Source organism: Delphinapterus leucas, chromosome 8, assembly GCF_059928025.1.
Source record: "Delphinapterus leucas isolate spDelLeu-1000000601 "Yukka" chromosome 8, BTC_Dleu_Yukka2, whole genome shotgun sequence".
NCBI lineage: Eukaryota > Metazoa > Chordata > Mammalia > Artiodactyla > Monodontidae > Delphinapterus > Delphinapterus leucas.
In genome coordinates this window covers 94,068,071-94,085,936 of record NC_143136.1, presented here as the reverse complement: position 1 = coordinate 94,085,936, position 17,866 = coordinate 94,068,071, and the positions used below count along the sequence as shown (strand labels likewise).

The 17,866-nt window shown below is 34.6% G+C and overlaps 1 protein-coding gene across 7 annotated transcripts in view; it reads right to left on the bottom strand.

Moving 5' to 3' along the window:
* ZRANB3 (zinc finger RANBP2-type containing 3) overlaps positions 1 to 17,866 on the bottom strand; it is a 279,900-nt gene that overhangs the window by 127,462 nt on the left and 134,572 nt on the right. For all 7 annotated transcript variants that reach the window (XM_089916041.1, XM_089916045.1, XM_089916044.1 and 4 more), the window contains 3 exons: positions 8,336 to 8,514; positions 5,510 to 5,741; positions 504 to 589 (listed from right to left, as the gene is read on the bottom strand). In XM_089916041.1, the coding sequence (XP_089772167.1) occupies positions 504 to 589; positions 5,510 to 5,741; positions 8,336 to 8,514 (497 nt within the window). The remainder of the gene's footprint in view (positions 1 to 503; positions 590 to 5,509; positions 5,742 to 8,335; positions 8,515 to 17,866) is intronic.

Below are 17,866 nucleotides of genomic sequence, written 5' to 3'. Positions count from 1 at the left end.
CTCTTCTAGTAACTGATATGCATGGATCTCCAATACATAGTAGGTGAAGGCAGCAAACTGCAGAACAGTGTGTATGTACATTACAATACTATATATGTATAAATAAAATGAAATAACATTATACACACATAACCACATGTGCTTTTTCACACATAAAGTATCTCCAGAAGGATACTCCTTCTCCAGAAGAGAATGTTTAACTGAGAAACACAGGTGGAATGGGCACTTACTTTTCATTTTTGTGCAATGTGCACATCCATCTAGTCAGTAAAAATAATTTTAAAAATGAAATACTTGAAAGGTAAAAACTAAAGAAAGACAAACTGCCATTATCTACTCCTTTTACTTATTTTATATATGGGTCATCCACCCAAGATTTTACTTCAAATTATTCCATAACTACCACAAGCTTGAAAAACACTGGAACAAAGAATAACTAACAGAGCTTAATGTTCATGGTAAATATGTGAGGATTAAAACTTACAGAAAATAGTTTGTCTTACCTGACATGTGCATTACAGTATCTTTTGGCATACTCGGTCCATGTTCCAAATTTTTGTGGAAAGAGAGCTTCAATCTGCATAAAAAGCTGTAACAATACAAGTGTTCTCAATATGTTGTAATATTTTCAAGTAAATTAGTTACTACGATAAATCCAGTTAATGAAATAGTAAAAAGTAGAAAAGAAAATCTATCTCCTTTTCATCAAGGCTCCTCCTTCCCCTCCATCCACCCAACCATGCCATCCTATTCTTCAGGAATAACTCCTATCCTTTTCTTCAATATACATTTCTATATTTTGTATGCCTATACATGCATATTTGTATATTCTCTTCTATTCACACGAAGAGGATCATATAACATACACAACTCGAATTTTGTCCCTCAAAACATGTCTTAGACATCATTAAAGTACATATATACCTAATTTTACTTAGTTTTAAAAATTATATAAGCAATGTATAATAATAATAATAAATACTGCTTAAAGGCTGCATAGCAACTCTTTATTATGTAGACGTACTGGAAAATATTTTAAAGGTCTCCTGATAATGGACATATAGACTGTTTCTAGCTTTTATGCAGTTATAAAAATTAATAACTTGGTGTAAGTCTGTGTGTATGAGTGCAAATACATAAATATATGTAGGTGTAGGTATATGTATCTACATCTACATCTATCAATCATCTCTCTATCCATCCATCCATCCATCCATCCCCCATCTGCATTTATATTAGATGGGTTTATAGGGTACATTTTTAGAAATGAAACAGGTGGGTTTAAGGTATATGTTTTTAAAAATTTGATAGATGTTACTATGCTGCACTGTAAAAAGATGGTCCCAATTTATACTCCCATCAATAGTATCATAAAATCTTTTCATTTTTATAACTTTAACAGAATGCACATAGTAGTGTCTCACTGTTAATATGCTTTTTAAAAACAACAGCTTTATTGAAATATAAATTCATATACCACTTTTACTGTTCACACTTTTAAAGTGTAAATTCAGTGGCTTTTAGTATGTTCAAAATGTGCCCCAGGGACTTCCCTGCTGGTGCAGTGGTTAGGAGTCTGCCTGCCAATGCAGGGGACACGGGTTCGAGCCGTGGTCCAGGAGGATCCTACATGCCGCGGAGCAACTAGGTCCGTGCACCACAGCTACTGAGTCTGCAATCTAGAGCCTGCGAGCCACAACTACTGAGCCCGCGTGCCACAACTACTGAAGCCCACGTGCCTAGAGCCCGTGCCCTGCAAAAAGAGAAGCTACCACAATGAGAAGACCATGCACCGCAACGAAGAGTAGCCCCTGCTCGCCGCAACTAGAGAAAGCCTGTGCACAGCAATGAAGACCCAACGCAGCCATAAATAAACAAACAAACAAACATAAATATTAAAAAAAAAAGTACCTCGATCACCACTATCTAATTCTGGAACATTTTTATCACTCCAAAAATAAAATCTATACCCATTACTAGTCATTTCCCATTCCCCCTCTCTTCCGGTCTTGGCAACCACTAATATATTTCCATCTCCAAGAATTTGCCTATTTTGGACATTTCATAGAAATAGAATAAAAAAATATGTAGCCTTTGTGTCTGGCTTTCACTTAGCATAATGTCTTCAAGGTTCACCCATGTTGTAGAGTATATTAGTACTTTACTTCTTTTATGGCTGTATTTTGTTTATCCATTCAGCAGTTATGGACAATGGCTTTTTTACACTTTTGGGATATCATGAATAATGCTACTATGAACAGCTGTATATTCAATTCTCTTGGGTATATACCTAGGAATGGAATTGCTAGGTACTATAGTAATTTGATTTTTAATTTATTAAGGAATTGTCAAAGTGTTTTCCAAAGTGGCTTTGTTGCTTTACGTCCTTTTTATATGACAACATACTCCTAAATAACAAATTGTTCAAAAAAGAAATCACAAGGGAAATTATTTAGAAATTAGATAAGACTTTCCAATAAATGAAACTGAGGAGATAACATACCAAAAATGAGATGCAATGACAGCAGTGCTTAGAGGAAAATTTATATCTGTATATGTCTGTATTAAGAAAGCTCTCAAATTAATAATCTAATTTTTAACCTTAAAACACTGGAAAGAAGAGCAAACTATACCCAAAACAAACAGAAGGCATAATATAACATAGATTAGAATGGAAATGAACAAAATAGAGAATGGAAAACAACAGAGAAATAAATCAATGAGACCAAAAGTTGGTTCTTGGAGAGATCAACAAAATTGACAAAACTTTAGCTCCAACGACCGAGAAAAAAAGAGAGACGGCTCAAATTACTAAAATCAGGAATGAAAGAGGGGACATCACTATCAACCTCACAGAAATACAAAAAATTATAAGGGAATTCTATGAACAATAGTATGCCAATATATTAGGTAACTTAGATGAAATGAACAAATTCCTAAAAAGACACAAAGTACCAAAACTGACTCAAAAAGAAACAATCTGAATGGACATTATTCAATGAAGAGAATGAGTTGTTAACCTAAATCGACTCACAAAGAAAAGTTCAGGCCCATATAGCTTCACCATCAAATTCACCAAATATTTAAAAAAGAAGTAGTACCAATGTTTTGCAAACTCTTCTAAAAAATAGAAGAGAAAGGAACACTTTCCATCTCATTCTTTGAGGCCAGTATTACCTTAATAACAAAACTGGACCAAGATATAATTTTTAAAAAAACTACAAATCAATATCTCTTATGAATATAGACACAATAATCATCAACAAAATATTAGCAGACTGAATCTAGCAACATATGAAAGGATTATATATCACGACCAAGTGAGATTTAATCTTAGAATGCAAGGTTGGTTTAACATCCGAAAATCAATGATTATAATACACCCTATCAATAGAATAAAGGACAAAAAAAATATAAGTACCTCAATAAATGCAGAAAAAGCATTTGACAAACTCAATATCCTTTCATGATTAAACACTCAATAAACAAGAGGTAGAAAGGAACTTAACTGATAAAAGAAATTTACAAAAAACCACGGGTAACACAGGTAATACTTAAAGGTGAAAGACTGAGGGCTTTCCTCCTAAGATTAGGAACAAAATAAAGATGCCCATACTTGCCATTTCCATTCAAAATTGTACTGGAAGTTCTAGCCAGGGAAATTAAAGCAACATATATATGATCCTGTCTACAAAAAATCCTAAGGAGTCCACTAAAAACTACTAGAAATAATAAATGAGTTCAGCAAGGTTTCAGGATACATGATCAATACATAAAAATCAATTGTATTTCTACATACTTGCAATGAACATTCTACAAATGAAATTAAGAAAACAATTATATTGACAACAGTATCAAAAAGAATAAAATATTTAACAAAAGAAGCATAGGACTTATCCTGTTAAAACTACAAAGCACTGTTGGAAAACAATTAAATCCTAAATAAATTGAAAGATATCTCATGTTCATGGATTTGAAGACTTAATACTGTTAACATGGCAATACACTCCAAAGTGATCTGCAGGTTCAACACAATACCTATGAAAATCTAAGCTGGACTCTCTGCAAAAAATGCCAAGTTCTACAAAAAAAATCATACAGAAATTCAAGGGACCCAGAATATCCAAAAACATCTTGAAAAAGAAAAACAAAGTTGGAGGACTCATACCAGTTTCAGAACTCCTAATTTAGAACTTGTAATTTTATAGTTTTTTCTTAAGGAGTCCAAAACATCCCCAATTTGTATAACCATCGTGATCCACAAAACCAGGAATTACCCTTTCTTTGAATAGTGGCTATCCTGGGTGAGGAGTGAAGGGACTGGCATGTAATCACATGGGACACAAGGGCCACTACTGTATTGTCAGTGCTCTCTTTCTTACGGTAGGTAATCAGTAAGTGAGTATTCATTTTACTACTATCATTTAAAATACATATATCTTTTATACATTCTCCTTCTTAAATGACACATTTTATGTATTTTTTATTAAGACATAATAAACCCCATTATTCAGCGACATAATTTTGGAACGTAAGTAAATTACCTGGGGTCCACTCTCCCACTTCCAGTGAGTATCCAGAGCAAAAATATAAAAGGTAAAATTGAGAATTTTACCATCACAGTCTATGTACTGTTATGTGTATTTCAGAAGACTCCCAGTGTGAAGAACAAAAGCAGAGCCTTGGTAATACTAGTAGAGATGCGATGCAATAGCTGTTTCTCAGGCTTGGCTTAAGAATCAAAAATAACAATGGACACCCTTAGTTGAGTGCTTACTATGGCACATGACAAGGTACTTTCGAAGCAATATTTCCTTTATTTCTTACAACAACCCTACCAGACAATAGGCTCATATTTTTTTCTATGACTAAGTGTACCTTAATAGACAGTGCTTCCCTAGGTTACACTGACCCTTAGAGTGTTTCACCCTTCATTTCTTCCTCTCAGCCTTCCATACCCCATCTGCCTCTTAGAGTTGTAAAAGCTAAATAGAGAATCCAACAAATGCCTTATCCCTCCATTCAAAGTGGATACCCTATCTGGTCTTCATATAAGTTCTATTTTCTGTCTACCTTCCGAAATGTGGATTTTGAAGCGAAAGAGGAACAGAGAGAAATTATGTAACACAGTATAAAAGATACAAAGTAGATTCAACACCAGTCATAAGGAGCTTATAATGTAAAATGGACTAGATAAATGAAAACTGAGACCATAGAAGAACCATAAGAACACAAGTATGAAGAATATTACAAATGTGTACTAAATATGAAAATCTTATAATGATGGTAAAAACTATTTTTTATATATACCTGCAAGCATGGCTATGGTTCACATGTAAACAGATAAAAACAGTCATGGTAAAAGATATATTTAACTATAAACAGATATCTAGAATTTCCCAATGTGCTCTTATGGCATTTGAGGCATCTGATTTAAAATTAAAAACTGCAAAAAACAGTGATTGATTCAATTCTTTTTTTAAAGCCCAGAGTATAAGGATTTTAATACCTCTTCAGGTCTTCCAAGTGCTGGAGTTCCTGTAAGAAGAATGGCTCGTTTGGCTTTCTGTACTACTGGCAATAAAATCCTGCTGCGAGTTGCATTTCTGGACTTCATGTAGTGTGATTCATCTACAATAACTACTTTGAAGTTCTGATTATTCAGTGCATCTATCAAAGTCTCCGCATCTGTGGTTAAAAGACCATAACCCAGAACTGTCACTTTGCTGGTCGATATTCTCCTAGAAAAGAAAATCCATGTACTTTAAAAATATTTTAGTAACCAATTTATCATAAAAAAATACATTTATTTGGGAAGAAATACAGAGGAGAAAGAAGAGGAAAAATAAGAAGAGATGGTACTACCGCTAAAACCCAGTATCTCTTAAGATTTTACCATCTTCAAATATGACAAATCAGAATCCAAATTTAAAATCTGGTTAACAAAACCAAATTTTTGGTTAAATGGTCTTTGGAATATTTTGACATCCAGGTAGCCACATTTTGCTAGGATAAGTACATTACTTTCTGAGAATATTTGCTTCCATGCACCTAGAATCATGCATAAAAAAAGTAGATACTCAAAGATTAGTTAACTATTCAATGAAGCCTTCCCACAAACAGGATAGCAGTGTTTTTCAGCTGAGGTGTTGTTGTGATTTTGAGCAAGATGATACTTAGTATTACAGGTCTGTCCAGAACACTTCAGGGCATTTCACATTCTTGAACCCTCCCATTAAAGGCCAATAGAGTCCTTGTCACTTTGACAACAAGTGAGGCCCTGGCCCTGGGGTGACAGAGTGTGGGGAAAAGAGGAGGAGGGTACCACCTCACACAGAGACACATTGGGCTAAAGTTATCTCTGATCTTTTGGACTATCTCTATAATTCACGTATCTATAATATTCTTTATCACACTGTAGTGAAATTATTCATTTATATATTTATTTCCCTTATTATATCATAAGATGGGCTGAGGACAGGAAATGTGTCTTATTCAGCTTTGTATGTACAGTGCTATGCTCCCAATGAGTTTGTAGAATGAAATAATTATACAAATAAATGCATCAACAATAAAACATATCACTTTTGTGTTTTCTATATCACCAGTGAAAAACACATGACAGTGTCAGTCTTCTGCAGTTCTCTACTCTCTAACAGAAAAGTCAGATCTCCTAAAGAGCCAGTACTAACATGAATTTTTTTTTTCTTAAGGACAACTGCATTTAATTCCTGGATAAATCTACTTAATATAGAGTCTTAAGAATTTCCTACTGTACTCAAATACCAGAAATAGCTGCAGAAGAAAAGTTTAGGGTTAATATCACTTAGATATACTAAGAGCAATATACAGAAGACAAGGGCTTCAAAGGTCACTGTAGTTGCTGTCCTGCCACATCTTTACTAGTGGACAGTCCAGGAATAACTGGCATGACAAAAGGAGGTATATGTATTTGCAGTAAATACATGTTGCCACATGTTGCTATATACCTAAAGCCATTTTCTTTAAGTACCTGGAAGACATTGGGTAAGTTTTTCTGCCCTTAGCTAACGTCCTGCAGAAAAGTTACACTCTAGGGTTGTAGTACTATCAAACATATCCCAACTATTATTCAAATAAAAATACTAGCCACTATTTAATTGCAATATATTTCCAAAATAACAATAAAAATTAGAAGACCTAAATGCTATTAAAAATGATAGAGGAGAAATATTTTAAAAATACTTAAATTTAACTTTTAAATAAGGTATAGCCTACAGAAAATGACTATAAAGGCCTTAATAAATTCTACATTCTCTAAATTCTCGTCTTAAATTTTATGCAGTTTTATTGTAAGAGAGAAAATTTATAATTATTGCATACATTTTATTTTGACCATGCAAATAGTGTCTAAATTTTCTTCGGCCCAGGAAGACATATTTCACTGAATTAGAGTTCCAAGGTTGAAAGAGAAAAAGGCTGCCATCTATTTTATCTGGGTCCTCTTTCCACATTCACAAAGGCCATCTTTATTTCTACAAACACTCTTTATGTTTACAACCTTAGAGAATACAATATAGTAGAATACTACCACACACGCACAAAAAAATCTAAGTATTAACATTTACTTCTAGTAGATACATCGCTTTTTATTTGTGGATGAGAAATTGGTAATTTTCAACTTCTGAGAACATGATAATTTGCGTGATTCACCCAGAAACTCAGTGTAATAAATTATTAATATTCAAATTGATTGGTTTACTCAAATTGATTGTTTTTTTCCAATGGCTAGAAAACAAAAGGAGAAAAATACAGTAGCTATACTATGACTGATTTTTAGAGTAAGGACTTCAAATAACCACAAAACAAATATTTTCAATATAGGAAATATTAAAATTATAAATTAAAATAAAAAAGTAAAATTGCCTAACATTAATTTTCAGTTATACATAAAACTTGCATACTAACAACTTAGAAAGCAAAACCAGCCATAGTTGCTGATAATAAAAGCTCAAAATCTTCAAGTTAATCCTTGAAAAGTTGTAAAATTTGTTTTTCAACCCTAAAATAGTCTGCTTGAAGTAAATTTAAGGTATATACAGCATAGGTATATTCATATATTTTTAAAGCATGTATACTTTACATTTACTTTAAAAATATACCATAAAGGAGCTTATGACATCAAATACACAGTTGGGTTTTAGATAAATAATTCATATTTTAAAGTGTAAAATAAAATTCGCCATATTACTCTCTTCATTCCAAATTCTGTGATAATCTCATTCTAAACATGGCTATAGGCTAAATACACACAGGAGGGCTTTTCTTTTCTTAAAGATTAAAAAGTTGTTCTTACCCAACATCAGTTTTATTCTGGATAACATTGATTTCTTCTGGACCCAGCTCTGGGATCCATTTCTCTATTTCTTCTGTCCAAGGGTACCTCAGAGATGAAGGGACCACGATTAAAAGTGGCCATTCCTCCTTATAGAAGTAAGCGATGCCAATTGCCTGAATTGTCTTTCCTAGACCCATCTAAATTAAAAAGAAATAAATGCTAAAATATTTTGAAAGAAAATGTTTATCAAATATTTTATTTAAAAGTATTATCAAATTAATTTTCCAATGTAAAATCATCTGGATTACACAGTTAATAAAGAGCTCAAGATTATCATGACATTTAAAATTTATTAAGAAAATTATATTATTTTCAAGTCATTTGTGATTGAACTTAGAGACAAAAGGACCACTAATTTAAAATAGTAGTTACACTGGTTTCAAACAAGGTTCTACTGTATAGCACAGGGAACTATATTCAATATCCTATGATAAACTGTAATGGAAGAAAATATAAAAAGAATATGTATATATGTAACTGAATCACTTTGCTATACAGCAGAAATTAACACAACATTGTAAGTCAACTATACTTCAATTTCAAATATCAAAAAAATTAGTTATACTGATTTCATACAACTTAATTTTACAAAGATGTATGTGACCATGTATAATTCTCCTCTTGGAGAACACAAGAGTAAATACCTATACAGTACAATATCATGTAATTTTAAAGCTAGAATAAGTCCTAAATCATGCACATTTTACAACAGAAGTAAGTACAGAGAGGTTAAACTATTTGTTGAAGTTCACAGTTAACTGGATGAAAAAGTAGTATGAAAGCCCACATCACTGCTGTCTCGATTGTTTTCACAGTTATATCACACTGCCCGATCTCTAAGCTGTTCCCATTTAAAAACTGGTTACTAAATGAATGTCTATAGTGGTTTTGTTCATAATAGCCAGAAACTGGGGACAACCCAGATGTGCTTCAACTGGTGCATGAATAAAAACTGTGGTAAATCTATACAATGCAATACCATCTAGCAATAAAAAAGGAACAAAACTGGTATAGACAATCTTATTTACAAAGCAGAAACAGAGACACAGACGTAGAGAACAAACGTATGGATACCAAGGGGGAAGGGGGGTGGGTGGGATGAATTGGGAGATTGGGATAGACATATATGCACTACTGATACTATGTATAAAATAGAGAACTTCCCTGATGGCACAGTGGTTAAGAATCTGCCTGCCAATGCAGGGGACATAGGTTCGATCCTTGGTCTGGAAAGATCCCACATGCCACAGAGCAACTAAGCCCGTGTGCCACAACTACTGAGCCTGCGCTCTAGAGCTCACGAGCCACAATTACTGAGCCACGTGCCACAACTACTGAAGCCAGCGCGCCTAGAACCTGTGCTCTGCAACAAAGAGAAGCCACTGCAATGAGAAGCCCACGCACCACAACAAAGAGTAACCCCCGCTTGCTGCAACTAGAGAAAGCATGCGTGCAGCAATGAAGACCCAACACAGCCAAAAATAAATAAAATAAAATAAATTTATTAAATAAATAGTGTTTGTTCCTTTAAAAAAATAAAATACAATAGATAACTAATGAGAACCTACTGTATAACACAGGGAACTCTACTCAATGCTCTGTGGTGACCTAAATGAGAAGGAAATTCAAAAAAGAGGGGATATATGTATACGTATAGCTGATTCACTTGGCTGTACAGTATAAACTAACCAATATTGTAAAGCAACTATACTCTAATAAAAAAAAATCTCAAATGCATTTTGCTAAGTGAAAGCAGTCAGACCCCAAAACTAGATACTACATGATTCCATTTTTATGTCATTCTGGAAAAGATGAAACAACAGGTACAGAAAGCACACCAGGGGCTGTGGGGTGGGAGGAAGACAGCAGCATGTGAGAAGATCTGGGGACTGACTGAACTGTTCTGTATCTTGTGGTGGCAGTTAAATGCCTGCATTGGGCAGAACTCATGGAACTGTATACTAAGAAAGGTGAATTTAGGAGGGAGGGATAAATTAGGAGTTTGGGATTAGCAGATACACACTACTATATATAAAACAGATAAACAACAAGGACCTATTGTATAGCACAGGGAACTATATTCAATATCTTATAATAACCTATAATGGAAAAGAATCTGAAAAAGAATGGATATATACATATACATATGTATAAGTACAACTGAATCACTTTGCTGTGTGCATGAAACTAACACAACATTCTAAGTCAACTATACTTCAATTAAAAAAAAAAGTGAATTTACCTAAAAGGGTGAATTATACCTCAATAATCCTGTCTTTGCAAAAAAGTAGTTACTATTATGAACCATGAGAAAGACTAAAAGACATAGACCCTGCTTACAAGACTCTTCAAGGAGAAAAAAGACAGAAACATAAAACAATTTAAAATAAGTTTTAAATGCTGAGTGAAATGAAAGAAAAAAGAGAGAAATAAAGTTGTGGACTTTTAGCAAGCTTCCATTATGGAAACATGGTAAATGGAATGCAGGAAGTGATTTTGTTTCTGACCTGGCATATAGTAAGTGCTCAGACATTATTTGAAGGTATGAGTGAATGGATGACTAAATAAAAATCAAGGACTTTAAATTCTCTGGGACAGGCAAGACCAAGGAACAGTAAAAGGTGTTTACGATTTTGAACAAAAGGGAGGAAGGTAACTGAAAAGTATTTAGTCCAAGAGCAATTATATTTTTAGTTACCATTTCAAAGTTTTGAGGCATAACATTCAAGTACAGAGTCAAAACAAAGTCTAAAAGCTTTCAGCGTTGAAACAAGATGCAGGTGAAGATAAAACATTTTTTCTACCTAGTATTTTAAGAGTAAAATTGAGGATAAGTTCGGCAGGGCTTGTTAACAGGTTAAGGTAACTTAGGAACTGACACACACATGCAGACACACATACACAAAGCACCCTACATATTTTATTATAAAATTAAATAATTTAACACCTTAATATTCTACATCTCTTTCCAAGAAGTAGCACACAACCCCACCTTTAGGCCTGCAGAGTCAAATTTAAGATTCACCTAGTGGTAAATCTTAGCCCTAAGAGAAAAGAACAAGCTTTCACATAACTTAGTTTTGTAAATCCAAACCAAAGAGTAATTATGCACCAATATAGAGTATAATGACTGATATGTTTCCTTGTCCTCAAAACCTGTCAATCCTCAGAGCTGAAACCACTTAAACAAAATTCTGGGACCAAGTTAGTTCCAAGGCAGTAGAAATTTAAGAATTATAGATCATCACCTGGCTTGAGATCATTAGAGTTGCTTCTTTCCTGCAACAACTCTGACCATGAGCACAGTTCCAGGAACTGAGCCATGGCCTTATTTTGTATGTGTGGACCATACCATGAACCTGTGCCCTAGTTATGAGACCCTGGTTTTGCTTCCTTCCATGATTTCATCACTCATTTTCTTAATTTCAATTTCTCTAGAAATAGGGGTCTGTTTTGCTTCCCTGATATCCTGGGAAATAGGATTCTTTCTCTGGGACTCAGATTCTATCACCAGGCCCTTACCTTTTGCTTGTTGCTAAATTTACTTAGTGCCAATCACCTGCCTACCTGGACTTTGGTGCTCTTCACTTAGTGTGACTAACAGTGTTCTGTGTTGGCCTGCCAGGCACCCACTGATAAACTAGTTTCCAAAATTTCCTAATATTGTCTGCTACTGAGATCAAGGATGTAGGTCTTTCCAGATACTATAAAACTCTTATCAGAGGAAAACACAGGCAGGACACTCTTTGACATAAACTGCAGCAGTATTTTTTTGGATCTGTCTCCTAGAGTAATGGAAACAAAAGCAAAAATAAATAAATGTGACCTGATTAAACTTAAAAGTTTTTGCACAGCAAAGGAAACCATAAAAGAAACGAAAAGACAACCCACAGAATGGGAGAAAATATTTGCAAATGATGTGACTGACAAGGGATTAATTTCTAAAATATACAAACAGCTCATACAGCTCAATATCAAAAAAACAAACAACCAAAGCAAAAAATGGGTGGAAGATCTAATTAGACATTTCTCCAAAGAAGACAAACAGATGGCCAACAGACACATGAAAAGATGCTCAACATCACTAATTATTGGAAAAATGCAAATCAAAATTACAATGAGGTATCACCTCACACTAGTCAGAAAGGCCATCATCAAAAAGTCTACAAATAGTAAATGCTGGAGAGGGTGTGGGGAAAAAGGAACCCTCCTACACTGCTGGTGGGAATATAAATTAGTGCAGCCACTATGGAAAACAGTATGGAGGTTCCTTTAAAAACTAAAAACAGAGTAACCATGTGACCCAGCAATCTCACTCCATGGCATGTGACTGGAGAAAACTCTAATTCAAAAATATACATGCACGGCGATGTTCATAGCAGCACTAAACCCAGTAAAAAAAACCAAGCCAGTCTCCTTTCCTTGTTTTCTCCAGCCATTTTCATACCTGCTTAGGAGCCTACCCTGCTCTCCCTGGAAAGCAGTATATGAGTAAATAAACTTTTTCACATCCTATTGACATCTGTGTGGCATCATCATTCTGGACATCTGAACCAAATTTTGGGTGAAAGAGTCCATTCTGCCTCTTTAGGGTGACAACAGCCAAGGAAAGCCATTCCTCAATATACATCAATAAGCAGGCACTGTGAGCTAAATGAAAAGTTTTCCTTGAGTTTTGTTAGCTTGAATGAAAAATCTCAGAATCTGATTAACTTGGAATCACTGAAAAGAATGAATTTCTGAATCTGCATACCTGATTCAGGTATCTGATTTATCTGAAGATAATACCCTATCCTGGTTGGAGAATTCACCTAAAAAATGAAATTCCCATTAGTTTTTATCTAGTTATTTTTCATGGTAACAACGCCAAATCTTCTATTCATCATCTCTTTGTTAAAAGATCATGTAGTTAAATGACTAATGGTGATTTCTACAAATTAGAAAGATAATCAGTTGCTAATGTTCTTAGGTATTTATTTTTTAAATATTTGCTGTTGATTGTTCCTTTTTTGGGCACCATCAGTAGAAGATAAAGTTTGACAGGACAAACTCTAACAAAACATGATTCCAAATTAAAAAATAAAAGTATATTAGTGTAATTTCATGTTCCCATTAAGGAAAGAAATTATATATAGCATAGAATAGCTGAGTTCTAGATAAAATTTATCAATAGGAAAATAATTGGCTGAAACTACTTTTCCCCTAGAAATAAACTTTTTAATTATGTACGTATAGGTGGTTCAAAGCTCTGAGCTCTAACTACCACAGAATTTGTTAAAGTGGAACCATCCAGTGTTTCATAATGATTAAGCCTAAATCACCTATTTGGAACAAAAGCCTTGACTCAGTAATAATACAACTGTTCAGGTTAACTACATAGGAAGAATTAAAAAGAATACATTAACTTCAAGAGAACATTTTTTCAATATTTTCAAAATAATGAATCACTATTATACTGAGGAGAACAATTTTAGGTTTTCTAAATGTCTTTTTCCATAAAATTAAGAGCAACTAAATAACAATGATCCTAACTGACACATTGAATTTCAGTTTCAATTTTTTGTATTGTGATGGCTTTTATACAGCAATTGTATACAAAAGATGCCTGCTGATTGAAAATTTTTTGAAACTAGAAAAATTTCGCCAATTTTACAGTTATAAGCAGCTTGTGGATTGTCTTTAGAATAGGTGGCCTATTTGTTCTAGAAGATACCCCTTTGGAGGACTTTTAAGGTATGTAGATTTTAAATCTTAATGAGGAACTAAATTAAGTAAAGAAACCCACATAAAAATGTTAGACTGAAATCCTATGTTCTATTATTTATCATTGTTAAGGGAGTGTATGTTTTAGCAGAAGTATTTAAATGTTCTTAATTTTCTTTCCTATATAGAGGTTTAGATGGTATATCTGAAAATTACTGTTTATTCTTAAAGGGGAAAGAGAGAAAGAGAGAGAGAGAGAGGGAGTGTGTGTGTGTGTGTGTGTGTGTGTGTGTGTGTTCATTCATGTGCTCTTGTCTCACACGGGACTAGGAGCAGGAAATAGACCACAGGAATATGGACATACAGGCCTGATCTTCTCTTTACTCAAGAATGAAGAGGCTACGCTTTGGGAAATGTGCTGTCACACTTCCCTGATGGTCTGGCTCTTCCTCATGGATTGAAGCAAGCTTTCCCGTGAAGGAAATACACTAGGATCATGTGAGGCTGGAAAGGAAGCAGGCCTTAGAGGGCAGCAGGACAGGGCAGAAATCTTCTCTCTCTAAAGACAAAGACACTGAGTTGAGGCTGAAGCACTTGAGTGAACTCGAGTAGGCCTGTACTCCAAAGCACGGTTCATGATGCCCATGAGAGGGATAGCAAAAAGTGAAGCAGTGAGAAGCCTCTGCAATGGACAGAGAGGCTGGATCAGAGCAAATGTGCTTGAATAATACTATTTCTAGTATTAGCAGTTAACTGCTACACCCTTAGTGTTGTAGTTTTATTCTAACCAAGTCTCTAGGAAATTTTATTAAAAGTCACAGCTTTACAAATGGGGTAAAGTATTATCAACAGACAAATCTGAGTAAAGAGTATAGGGATGTTCTTTGTACTATTCATATTCCCGCAACTCTTCTGTAAAGACGAAGTAACTTTCAAATAAAAAACTGGAAAAAAAAAGTTACTGCTCTACGACCTATTGTCGGTTGTGCTGAGAGGAAGGACAAGAGGGCTGTCCTATATTTTAAAAGGAGTGGCCAAGAAGAAATGCTTCTAGACTATTCCAGACAGCACTAAAAGGAGAAAAACTTCTAAATTCTCTTTAAATTATTTTAAAAAGTCAGCAAAACATGGGTACTAAAACATGAAAGGCAGCACAAAAGATAATCAAAGATCAATTTCAAAGATCAATCTCAATGTGATTATTGAGAAAACACTTTAAGGAGACTAAGAATATAGAATTCAGTAGACCTTTAATAGAATAAATAACATGACCAAGAGGAGTTCAAGTACAGGAATAAAAAAACTTTTCAGTGTAAGAAAGTCTGTTACTATAATTCACAACGTTAATAAATCAAAGGGAAAATGTCATATGATAATCCTTAGATGCTGAAAAGGCAACTAAAAAATTTGACTTTTATTTTTGATAAAAATCTTTATTATTAACTATTACTAAAAGGAAAATCTCTTCACATTAGAAAAAAGTACGTATCTCAACCAAAAAGGCTGTACCGTGTTTAATGGAGAAAAAACGTTCCCACCAATATCAGAAACAGGAGAAAGAAATGACAAATATAAACATTAGAACAGATGTGCAAAAAGTGTATTAGTTGCAAATAATGTGACCACGTACATAGAAACCAAAAGAATTAATAGAAGAGTGATTACTACTATTGGTAGTAATACCTAAGTATCACCTAAAGAATTTTGGTAAGTGGCTACTTCCAAATTATTATGAAAAAAGTCTGGTCCTTCGAAGGAATATTCAAAACAGAGCAATGAAACAGAGGAGAATGTAGAAGCAAGACATATATGGGAATTGAGCATGTGATAAAGGTGGCATTTTGGGGGAAAAAATGGTTTATTCAACTAATGATGTTAGGAAAATTAATTAATAAAGGAAACCAGAATATGTTGCCCCAAAATATGTCTCTCTGACATAAAAATTATTTTGAGCTGAAGGCAATTAAGAAGTACTAAATGCAGAAAAAACTCCCTCCTTCCCACCTAAAGGCAGGAAATAAATTTTCCTTTTCCTGGATACAGACTCTTATCAGTCCAGGAAGGCACCAGAGGAATCTACAAACAAACTTTGTTAAACTAACCCTTATCTTCCTAGTTACATTTTCACCATTTACTACTCCTAGCCCAAACTCCTTTGCCTTGTCAATTCTTCACAAATTTATTGTCTGATTGTCTGAAAGGTATAAAAACTTCCTGCTCTGGTCACTTCTTGGAGTCTTCATTCTCTTGTGATGGCTCTCATGTATATGAAAAAATTCAATATAATTTGTATGCTTTACTCCTGTTTATCCGTCTTTGTCAGTTTACATTTCACAGCCAGCCAGGGACCCTAAGAGGGTCAGGGAAAACTTTTTACTCCTCTACACTAACCACTTGGAAAAATAATACAAGTAGGTCTTTGCCTCACCCCTCACTAGAAGTCAATTTCTAGAAAGATCAAATATATATATACTGGGACTTCCCTGGTGGTCCAGTGGTTAAGACTACACCCTTCCAATGCAGGGAGCGTGGGTTTGATGCCTGGTCGAGGAACTAGGATCCCACATGCCACATGGCATGCCCCACCCTCCCCCCCCTCAAAAAAAATATATATACACACTAAGAAGTAACACATATAAAAGTGATAGAAAAAAGATGTGTAGAAATAAAAATAAAAACAGAGTAGACATTTAAATTCATTATATCAAATCCAAAAAACATAAAGGAAAATACAAAAAGAACTACGTGGAAACCAAAAAAAACCCAGAATTGTAATACAAATGACAAAAGGCCAAGTTCCTCAATTTATGAAAAGTTTCTACCAGAAAGGAAAAAAAAAAAAAAAAAGGACAAACAATCCAATCCAATAGAAAAATGGAGAAAAGAACTGAACAATCCACTCACATATGTAAAGTACGTTCAACAACCATCAAAAGATGCCCAAGGTCACTCATACTTAGGGATGAAGAAATCAAAACTTTGAGAACCCATTTTTTCACCTACAGAATAAGATGAATAAAAACTAAAGATTTGATAACAGTGTTGGAGCAAGTTTGGAGAAATTTACACTTGTACACTATTGTAGATATAAATAGTGATTTGACCATCCAGCAAGTCCAATACTTTGACTTTATTCAGGGATATACTTGCATAGTATGCTGAATCATTAAAGAAGAGACCAGTTAGAGAAACTATGGTACCTCCATACAATGAGATATTATCTAATCATTTAAAAAAATGAAATAGATCTATATGCTGATATGGAAAGGCTGGTAAGTCATAGGCTGCAAAATAGTATATGGAAAAGAAAAATAGTATGGTAAATATGATCCAGTTAGTATTGAGAGAGAGAAGGGAAGAGGGGAGAAAGAAAGAGAGAAGGGGGGCAGGAAGAAAGGGAAGAAGGGAAGAAGGGAGGATGGAAGGAACTACTGATAGTGTTACCACTGGAGGGAGGGCCTGCAGGGGTAGGACCAGTAGGAAAATGCTGACTTTGAGCTCGTATTAAGTCTTCCGTGCAGTGTACATATCCCGTCTGAAAAAATATTACTTAGAGGGGGATGGTAAAGGACAGAGAGAAAAGTTCTTTTAAAAATATGCAAGAGGCTATTCGAGAAGTAGCAAATTTCTGAGTATTAAATTTAAGTGTTGGGCTTCCCTGGTGGTGCAGTGGTTGAGAGTCCGCCTGCCGATGCAGGGGACACGGGTTCGTGCCCCGGTCCGGGAAGATCCCACATGCCGCGGAGTGGCTAGGCCCGTGAGCCATGGCCACTGAGCCTGAGCATC